General features: G+C 54.7%; 1 protein-coding gene across 2 annotated transcripts in view; it reads left to right on the top strand.

Moving 5' to 3' along the window:
• The first annotated feature begins 3854 nt into the window (after positions 1–3854).
• TET3 (tet methylcytosine dioxygenase 3) overlaps positions 3855–10246 on the top strand; it is a 112375-nt gene continuing 105983 nt past the window's right edge. Inside the window, exons 1-2 of one of the 2 annotated variants that reach the window (XM_027554858.1) lie at positions 3855–4448; positions 6455–7181. In XM_027554858.1, coding sequence (XP_027410659.1) covers positions 6879–7181 — 303 coding nt within the window. In that variant the 5' untranslated portion in view covers positions 3855–4448; positions 6455–6878. Of the gene's footprint in view, positions 4449–5550; positions 5655–6454; positions 7182–10246 lie in introns of those variants that run through there. The other variant, XM_027554857.1, reaches the window with a different exon arrangement.

Genomic DNA, 10246 nt, shown 5'->3' with positions numbered 1-10246 from the left:
TGAGAGCATTGCACCTATGGCATTCCCCCGCCCCTTGTGACTTGCTTTGGCCAATGAAATCAGAGCAAAAGTGATCTATGTTACTTCCAGGTAAATGCTTTAAAAGTTCACGCTCAATTTGCCCCACCCTCATTTCCTGCCTTCTGAGTTGAGGAGGCAGCATGTCTACTTGCAGCAGCCGGAGTCCCTAAGTGGCTATGGAAAACAGAGCTCCTGTTGATCTCCAGAAGATATATTTCATGATGGAGACATAAAACTGTGTCAGACCAGTGAGACCTGGGGATTGCTTGTTACTCTACCACAACCTAACTGATCCTGATCCTGTTGGGTATTCAGCATCTTGAATCTCTGAGTCAATCAAAGTTCCCATTCTCCTGCCCAGTTCCCTTAGGTTGGAATATTTTTAGGTTATTTAATCTCTTTTCCATTATGAAGGGGACACTTGCATGTTCCTTGTAAGAGTAGAACAAGGAGTCTATTTGACTGAACCTAAATTCAAAATGAACTCACAGAAATAGCTGTAAAACACAAAAGCAGGGTTTCCCTGGTGGCACAGTGGATAAGAGTTCGCCTGCCAATGCAGGGGACACGGGTTCAATTCTTGGTCTAGGAAGATTCCACATGCCGTGTGGCAGCTAAGCCCATGCACCACTGAGCCCATGCTCTAGAGCCTGTACTCTGCAACCAGAGAAGCCATGCAAAGAGAAGCCCGTGCACTGAAACCAAGAGTAGGCCCACAACTACAGAAAGCACGCACAAAGCAATGAAGACCCAGTGCAGCCGTTAATTGATTAAAAAACACGAAAGCATTTGCTGAGTTATTCAAAAGCATAGTCTAGATAGTCTACATATGTCACACTGACTAGTGCACGTCCAAAAGCAATCCACTAACAAATCTCCCTTTCACCAAGAGCAAAATGCCAGTTTCTTCCTCCGGAATAGCCCTAGCACTAGTAGGCTAATTTCAAAGGTCCCCCCGACTGTAGGCCTAATTCTGCCATTTAGTAGTGGATGACCTTGGAAAAATTACCTCTTTGAGGCCTAGTTCCTTTATCTGAAAATGGTTAAAGTAACAACAGGCTTCTCTGGTAGCTCAGATAGTAAAGTATCTGCCTGCAATTTAGGAGACTAGGGTTTGATCCCTGGGTCGGGAAGATCCTCTGGTGAAAGGAATGGCTACTCACTCCAGTATTTTTGCCTGGAGAATTCCATGGACAGAGGAGCCTGGCGGGCTACAGTCTATAGGGTCGCAAAGGGTCAGATACGACTGAGTGACTAAAACACACACACACACACACACATAATAACTATGTCATAGAAAGAGAAGGAAAGTTACATTTACACATTTGGTATACTCTTCAAACAGACTGAGAAAGGGTATGGAAAGGAAAAAGGAAAGGTCTATGCAAATATAAATTGATAATGTTTTTAACCAACACATGACCAAAGAAGAAACATAAAATGAACTTCCCAATGCCTTCAGTCTTTAAAACCAAGCTAAAGTGTGGACACTGGAGTGTATTTACATTTCTGCAAAAGGTCCCATAATACAAAGCTCATTCTTCAAATAGGACAAATTGCTTATTACCTAAAAGGGAAGGAGTGCCGTCAAATGCCTCAGAGGAGGTCAGTCACACTCAATCATTTGCTGGTTGGGCAACCACCCAGCAGTGGCGCTTCCACGCAGTGCCTTCCGGAAGAACCGCGCGCGCACATCCAATTATACCTCTTGTGCCCTTTGCTCAGTGCTGAATTCAGTTCAGTTCATCAATGGAAGCCCTACTTATTCCCCAGCCCCACCTCTATCCCTCTCCAGGGAAACGCCCCCTGCCAATTATGTAGTGCCAGCAGTCCTTTAAGCTTTTGCCTCTCCAGACGGTATTTCCCTTTCTAACCCTCGGGCCAGCGGCGCAACCAGGTCCTGACCGTATCTGAGCGATTGCCTAAAAGGTTCAGCCCCCGGCCCCTAGGGGTGGGGCCCGCCAAGCCGGTTTATAAATGGAGCCTCCTTGGGTCCGCCTCCTCTAAGCGCCTCCGGCGTGATCTTGGTCGGCGCCTAGGTGCTGAAGTAGCTTCTCGTACGCTTCTCAAAGTTGAGGGTGCAACACCGGAAGGGCTTGTTAAAACAGAGCGCTGCGCCCCACCCCCAGAGTTTCTGCCTGAGTAGGTTTAGGGTGGGGTCCAAGAGCTTGCATTTCTAACAAGTGCCCAGGTGTCGGTGATGCTGCGCATCAGGGACCGCACTTAGCTTCTAGGCTGCCTGGAGACGGAGAGGCTCGCGGGCAACCTCCACGCCGGTCCCAGCTGCTCTACTGCCCTGAGCGCTGGTCTAGTAGGAATAACCCGTCAGCACAGGAGGCTGCAGCCCTGGGAAGGCAGGGCCTGAGGAATTTGGATTTTATCTTAGGGGCCCCTGAAGGGTTCCTGCAGGTAGGAAGGCAAGCAGGAATAAACCTCGGAAGCCTGTGGGTGCTCGGTGTTACCAGGATATTTCATTCATCAGATTCTCCTGACCTCCTTTCTGCACTGAACATATATTGATTGTCTAGGTTTAGGGTTACAACGGTGAAAAGACAGGGTCCCAACCTTCCAAGGGCTCATAGTAACTAGGAGGGAAATGTGCAAACGATTACAATACAGGTAAGATAACTGTTTCTAGGGAGGCAGCGTCAAACTTCTGGAGAGAGTGGGCGGGACTCGGAGCCTGAGGAGCCGGAAGCCGTTTCATGTAAGAACTGGCATTTATGCAGAGACTTGCAGAATGAATGGGAATTTGGCAGGTAGAAGGAGAAACTGGGAAGGGGTTAAAGTGGGAAGGGTTAGGCAGACGGAATGAGCGACAAGACTGCTCAAATAGAAGTTTCCAGAGGGAGACTGGGAGCTTGTCTGGTGGGCGGCCGGTTTCCCTCCCGCTTCTCTGGTTGCTCCTCTGTCTCCTTTCTTTGCTGGCCTCTTGTCAGCTGCTGTCCCTCACGAGCTGGTGTTTGCCAGGGCTCTGGCCTGGCTGCCTTTCCCTCTCACTCTCCATGTCCATTCCTCCAAACGTGAGGCCTCCTGAGCTGCTACCTGTTGGGGCCCACATGTGTTTCCAGCCCAAGCCTAGCCTCCTCCGTGCCACACAGATGTCCCCGGTGCCTCCTGTACTCTATCTTGGTGAGTGGGGCCCTCATCCACCTTGTTACCTAAGCCAGAGGATTTTGTGAAATGCCTCTTCCATATATAGCTGGTGAAGAGTGAACTGGCACAGTGAATTGCTGGTGCCATTCACCAAGACAGAAAACAAGAGGAAAGATGCCAGGCTCAAATTTTGTCTACAGTTCACTAGCTGAGTGACCTTGAGCAAATTAATCTATTCCCTTACCTGTACAGTGGGTTTCAAGATAGGCCCTACCTCAGAAAGTTGTTATATGGGTTTAACAATAATTGTTATTTATTAAGCACTGTGTTAAGTATTTTATGTGGATTCCTTCAGAGTTGATGAGTCTGAGGTCACTCTGCTATTACGTGCCAGAGCCAGGTCTGGAACCCACAGTTCGCCCCCTTCTTCATTATCACACTATCTGGAGATTGTCTATCAAATAGGGAAATACTTTCAATATAATGTTAAGTAAAAAGTGGACAACAAATTGCATAACCAGTGTGAGTGCAGCCATCTTTTAAAAAAAGGAAATACTCTAAAGACAGAAAATGCTAGAAGGAAATATAGCAAACGGTTAAATGTTGTATTGAGGTTATTTTTGTCTTCTAGTTCTCTATTTCCTGTGTTTTCTTTAATATATATAATTTTTACTAAAAATAAAATATTTAAAACATTAAGCATTCATTACATTAAAAACAATTACAAGCCCACAAACTGTTCTGTTTGACTGGAAATTACACTCCACTGGTATCTCTTCTCAGTTCCAGTCTTAACTTCCCTGAACAGAAATTCTTTCCTACTCTCAAAGGCCGGAGTAGGAAGTAGGTATTGGAGCCATGTTCACACCCTCCCCACAGCTGACAACCTGGCCCCTCAAGGAGGCTGTCAAAATTAGGTCTGTGGGGAGGGAAGTTCCAGACAGAATGCGGGCTTCTCCTACCGCCTAGGGCTTTCTGGACAGCGCTGCTTGAGATCAATTACTTTTTTCTTCTTCTAAATAAGCGGCCGAATGCTCTTTTTCCAGTTCTGGCTGAGTCGTTAGCTTCAGCCCAGTGGTGACGCCTGCCAGGTACCTGGCTCGGTGAACACCGCCCAAACTGGTCAGGCCAGTCCTCCCGTGGATGTTTCTGCCAGAACTTGCCTGTGTGTGTGTGTGTGTGTGTGTGTGTTGTGTTGTGTTAGAGACCCACCCTTCTCCCCAGCAACCCAGGTAGGTGGAAGGTAGCTTCGGGGACCAGCCTGGCAGTGTGGCCAGATGGGTGGAGCTGAATTAATCTAACCTGGAATTTCAACTTGGCCTGAACAACAGGTGAGATGAAAAAAGCAGCAGAGAGAACGGGATGTTCGGCAACTTAGAAATACTCTTATGCCTTGCCCCTTGCCCCCTGGCTGGAAAACAGCCCGGGGTGACTTTTCAAAGTCTGCGCTGGGTTATAGGGCTCGACCCCTCGGAGGCTGTCCGAGCCCCTCCTGAACGCTGTCCTCCTCGGTTACCCTCCGCGACGCGCCCGTTCCCCCTCCTCTGGGAGGCAGGGCGGGGGTATCGGATTAGTCTTTGTTTTCGACGCGAAAGAGCCGAGAGCGGCGCAGGGGAGGCTCGCGATGGCAGGGCCCCGGGGTCCGCCTGGGTAGGGCGCTGGGCTGCGATCCCGGCGAAGGTTCCTGCCGGTTGGCCCTTGGCCTCTGCTCGCGGGGTATCCCCTCCTTGCCCGCTAGGCTGACTCGGTACGCAAACGCGCGATGTCCCCCATTGTCCTGCCTCGGAATGAGCGAGCGGCGGCCAGGAGAGGGGGGTCAGTGGGGCCCGGAGTTCAGGACTCCCAGGGGCACTGGGGCCGTCCCAGGCCGCTCGGCCCGCAGGGAGTGGCAGGAAGTGGGGACACCGAGGCCGGCTCGGCCGAGGGCCTAGGCTGGGAGCTCCGCGTGCCCCACCCCGCGCCGCCCGCCGCGCCCGCTCGGCTGCAGAAGCGCCGGAGGGCGGGGGCGGCCAACCCGAGGAGGGCGGCCGGGTCCCGGGAGGACCGACCGCGGGGGAGGGGAGGTACTGCAGGTGCAAAGGCGCGGCGTCCGGGCCGGGCCCTGCCCCCATCCACTTCAGGACCGCCCGCACCGTCCCCTCCCCCTCCACGGAACTCCCCCCCTCGCGCAGCCCCGAGCCCGGCGGAGGGGGCGGCGGCGGGGCCGGCGGGGCTCGGCGGGGCCGCACGTGCGCGCCCTCCCGGGCGGGGGAGTCCCCGGGCGAGCACGTGCCGCGGCGCGCGGGGGGCGGGGAGTCCCGCGGACGCCTTCATTGCTGCTGCTGCTGCCGCCGCGGCCGCCGCTGCCTCTTCCTTCCTCCTGCGCCGTCCCCTCATCGGCCCGGGCGGGGGGCTCCGTGCGCCGAGCTCGGTCGGGCCAGGCGCTCCAGGAGGCGGGCGCCCCAGGCGGCGGCGGCGGCGGCCGCGACGGTGGTGGCGGCGGCGCGGGCCGGGAAACTTTGCCCCTTTGTGCGCTCCGCCCCGGAGGCGGCGGGCAGGTCGGTGCAGTCGGTGCCTTTCCGGCTCCGGAGTGGGGGAGGGGAGGCCTGGGGGGGGGGGCCCGCAGGGGAGGGGACGGTCCGGGGGGGCCCCGCTACTTTGTTGCGGGAGACGAGGCGGGGGTGCTGCGGGTCATAGTGTAGCCGAGCCGGGCGGGGGCGGCGGGGCGGGGCGGGGGCTGCGGAGCCGCCGAAGCCGAGCGGCCGAGGCCCCAGAACAAAGGAGCCCGAGCGGCTGCGCGCGCGCGGCCGGGCCTGAGCCGGAGCGCGCCCCCCTCCCCGCGCCCCCTCGTTGGAGCGGGCCGCCCTCCAGGGTCCGGCCCGCAGGCTGGGCGGCCGGCGCGGGCTACCCCGGGCGCGCCCCACTCCAGGCCGCCTCTGCCCGGGACGCCTGGGCAGCCCCGCCGAGTGAAGCTCTCGGCAAACTTTATTTTGAAAGCTGTGCTCCCTTGGGGAAGGCCCAGCGACCTCCAGTGAGGGGCGTGTGGGAATTTTGGCAAAAGTCTCCCAAGCCTGTGGGGGTGGGGAAAAGGACAACTTTCTTAGACATCTCACCTTGACCGTCCCCTTAAATTCGCTGTCCAGGTTTCCTTAACACCCCGTCAGGCCCTCATCCTGCTCCATCAGGGAGCGGGTTGGCCAGTGTGCCCTGCCAGAGGTTCTGGACAGAATTTCATGAGAGCAAGCCCGTTGTCTTCCCCCAACTTCTCTTTTCCCAGAAGCAGGAAGAGGTAACAGAAAGAGTGAAAGTTGTCCCCCAGCCCCGAGTGATGCGCTTCCCCTTTCTGTCTCTTTTCCAGGCTGCGCGCTGCCTTCTCCATCATTCTGACCCGGGAGAGGAAAAGCCGGAGGAGAACCTCCTCACCCTACCCTGCCCCCGTCACACACCCACCTGCCCACCTCATGCCTGGGTCCAGGGTGGGTGAGGGTGAAGAGCCCACCCAGCCAAGATGATCCCTTCTCTGGGGACTGCCGCTGATGTCCTCCCCCAGATCCCGGGCCCCAGCAGGTGGGAGAGTGGCCCCCAACTGAGTCCTGTCAGACTGCTGCAGAGGAGGTGAAGAGGGGTTGAGAAGAGGTGCCCGTCCCGCAGCCTGGAGCTACTTGCCTTCGCTCTGTAGATTTTGACTGCTTTAGGAAGAAGGACTTGTTGGTGGCCTTTGCAGGCAGGAAGCTGGACTGTGGCTCTGCCCCAGCACCTATGCCCCCACCTCTGGCAACGTCATGAGTCAGTTTCAGGTGCCCCTGGCAGTCCAGCCGGACCTGCCAGGCCTTTATGACTTCCCTCAGGGCCAGGTGATGGTAGCGGGCTACCAGGGGCCTGGGCTTCCAGTGGCCGGGACTGAACCCCAACTCCGAGGGGGTGGAGATGGGCGGAAGAAGCGGAAGCGGTGTGGTACTTGTGAGCCCTGCCGGCGGCTGGAAAACTGTGGGGCTTGCACCAGCTGTACCAACCGCCGCACACACCAAATCTGCAAACTGCGCAAGTGTGAGGTGCTGAAGAAAAAAGTGGGGCTTCTCAAGGAGGTAAGTTGGGTCTTGCTTGACAGCCCTGTTTCTTCCTTGAGGGTGCTGCATTTACAAGAGTCTTGCTGAAGACCGTTAAGCCATTCTCCCGTTTTGATCCTCCAGGTCCAACTTTCAGTGAGGGCTGTGAATAGGAGCATAGCTGTCTTTAGAAGCTGGTTCGGGCTAGTTTGCCGCGCTTACAATTGGTGGGAGGGTAACCAGGTTGCACAGGGCTTTGAGCTAGCACTCTCATCCCGGATGTTTGCATTTGACTTGGGACAGTGGTATCCAGCTTTATCTTTAGAAGTTTTTTGTCTGGTTGAAGCCTCAGATATATTTCAAGGTCATGCTAATGCTTGGGTGATATGGGAGTGATGGTGTCAGGTAAGGGATGGAGGCTGATGGGTTTGGAAGGAAAAATTTGGAGTGATAGGGTAGTCTTACGCTGCCCTGATGGAGTGGGATGTTTCTTTCCCTAAATCTTTTTTTGGGTGCCATCCTTTTGGGGATGGTACCTAAAAATGTTTGGGAATTCAATGAGAAACCCATGGTTTGAGTTCCCACGCTAGACAGTACTTCTTGAGGTCAAGGACTTTTTATGCCTTGTGTTCTTAGGACCTGGCTCAGTTCCTTGGTGCGTCAGAAGCCCTCAGATGCTAATTGAATGAATGAATGAATGATGTGTGTTTGAGATGCTGTCAACCCCAGGAAGGAGTACTCCCTTAATTGGGAGTTGGGAGGGCAAGGGAGGGGAGGAGGAGTTGGAATGAGAACAGAGAGGGGAGAGGAGAGGCAGTGGCACTGCACTGTCCGTCTTTCCTTTGCATGCCGGTGGTGGGTTGCTGGCCGTGAGGCTGGTGGCAGCCGCCACAGCCGAGAGTTGGCAGAAGTAGGGACGAGTGAAGTGAAGCAGCTTGGGAGGAGAGCTGTAGCGGCCGAGGTCGCTTCAGGCAGCGGGACTCGCGCTGGACAGAGACCGAGGCCTGCGCTGTCCGTGGGGCTTCCCCGCTTTGCCCCTGATTTGTCCAAAGGATCGGACGACTCAGGTTCCCTCTCTGAGTCTGTCTTCTCCCTGGGGACGTGGAGGGGCTGTGCTTCTTGGCCTTTGAAGCCCTTTCCAGCTGGGCTGGAAACCGCTGTGCTTCTGGGAGCCGGGGCACCTGTGGCTTCGATGGGCTGGCGCCTCGCACTTGGGATTTCCCTGACCGCTGAGTGTCGGAGCTGTGCCGCCAGTTTGGTGGGGCCGTGGTCTTGTGGCTGGGAAGAAAGATCCAAGTGTTTGGGTCAGGAAAGTGGCCGTTGCTGGGATGTTTCTGCCCCTTCTCTCCTTCTCTTGTCTGCTCCCTGTGGAAGCTGCATATCACGGCCCAGGGATAGCGGATGGGTGCCCTGTTTCCCCAGTCTAAGGTTAAAGCAGACATCTGGATCACATCTGCAGCTCCCCACCCCAGCCTGGGAGACTGTGTGCAGCCCCTTTATGTTGCTGCTGTTTACGGGGGAGTTGGTATCCTGCTGGCCCAGTGCCCTGTGGGTCGTTTCTGAAAGAGGGGTGGGGTGGGACCAGGGGTAGGCTTCACTCCTGGGCATGAGAGCTCTTATTTCGGTATAAGGAGGACATGCCCCGTCTACTTTGTAAGGCTTGGTTCCTTTGCTTGCTTCCTTCTAGGGTTTATCTCCTTCTTTGCTGCCTTCCTCTCACTTCATTCCTCTCAAACCCTGGGGGATGAGCTTTCTGGGCTGGATGTTCCTAGAATGCGTGGCTCTTGTGAACCGTGTTTAAGTTCTTCTTTTGGCATCAAGGAGGTGCACCTGAATGGAAGGGGCTGGGAGTCTAGCCAGGGGCCTGTCATCCTTGTGTGTAAGCTGCTGCCCTGGATTGCCAGTGGTCGCGGTTAAGAGAGGAGGAATCTGGCTTGGCTGAGGCTTAGAGTCAAGCCCCTGGATGTTTACGTCTCTGCGGACCTTGCCACGGCCGGCTGACTCTCAAGGCCCACAGGATTGGGGAAAACGCAGCTGGTGTCCTGTGGTTCCCCCCAGACAGAGGGTCCACACGCTTATCTGTGGACCAGTGCGGCCCCATGACAAGTTCTCTGGGTTTCTGCAGAAACCATGGGAAGGGGACAATGGAGTGAGCTTTGTCTTGAAGCTAACTTTGTTTGACTTAAAGACCAGAACTTTGTTTTAGGGATAGGTACTTTCTACTTTTTTGATGATTGAAAATATACTTTCTTTTATGGAATGGAAGTGTTGATAGAAAGTAGATCTTTTTTTTATTTTTATCTAAAGAACAGTCTTGGCAAAATACAGAATAGTAACTAGTGTCTCTCACCATAATTTTTTTTTTAATTGGTCTGTGAAGGCTAAGAGCGTGGGAACCACTGTCCAGGCAATACTGCATTTGACAAATGTATCGCTGGCAAAGCTGACAGGCCCTCTAGGCTGTTCCTGAGTGAGAGCCCAGGGAACCAGCCCGGCATTTACAGCCCCTAGGGGACTGCTGGGACCTTCACCACCAGGTCTGAGCGGCCATGTAAAGGAGGGGACATGTCCCAGGATTTGGGAGATTGGGAAAGGAGGAAACCTATCCCTTGGGAACAGAACTTTAGATCTTAGCCCCTGCTCTTCAGGTGGGACAAGACAGAGCGTCCCAGGAGCCTCCTGGGGGTCAGGCCCTCTCCCTGCATCCATGCTTCTCAGTGTCTCCCCTTTGGGCATCCTTTCTGCATGTCCATCCTGTCTCCACCTCCTCCAGCTTCCTTTGGGACTTACACAGAGCTGTCTGCTGACAGCTGCTTTGTGTCATCATGTAAGAGGGGGAACCTTATCTTGATTTTCTTGTCTCCTTCCCTGCTCCTCACTTTTTTACCCAGTGTGGGTAGGTGGTGCTACAGAGCCCCTCTAGTCAGAGACATTCCATATTTTAACTCTAGAGGCGACTCCCAGGCCTGTTCCTGTCCACCACAGAGGTAAGTGACTACTCGCGCCTCTGGGTAACACGCCTGCAGGAGTTCATTTCTGCAGCTGTGGTCTTCCTTCCTAGTCCCAGGAAGGCTTTAGATCCTAGGCTGATGTCAGAGGCTGTT

The sequence above is a fragment of the Bos indicus x Bos taurus genome, chromosome 11 (genome assembly GCF_003369695.1).
Source record: "Bos indicus x Bos taurus breed Angus x Brahman F1 hybrid chromosome 11, Bos_hybrid_MaternalHap_v2.0, whole genome shotgun sequence".
Taxonomy (NCBI): Eukaryota; Metazoa; Chordata; class Mammalia; order Artiodactyla; family Bovidae; genus Bos; species Bos indicus x Bos taurus.
The sequence above is the reverse complement of the archived record's forward strand: the minus strand, read 5'-3'. Positions and strand labels throughout refer to the sequence as shown.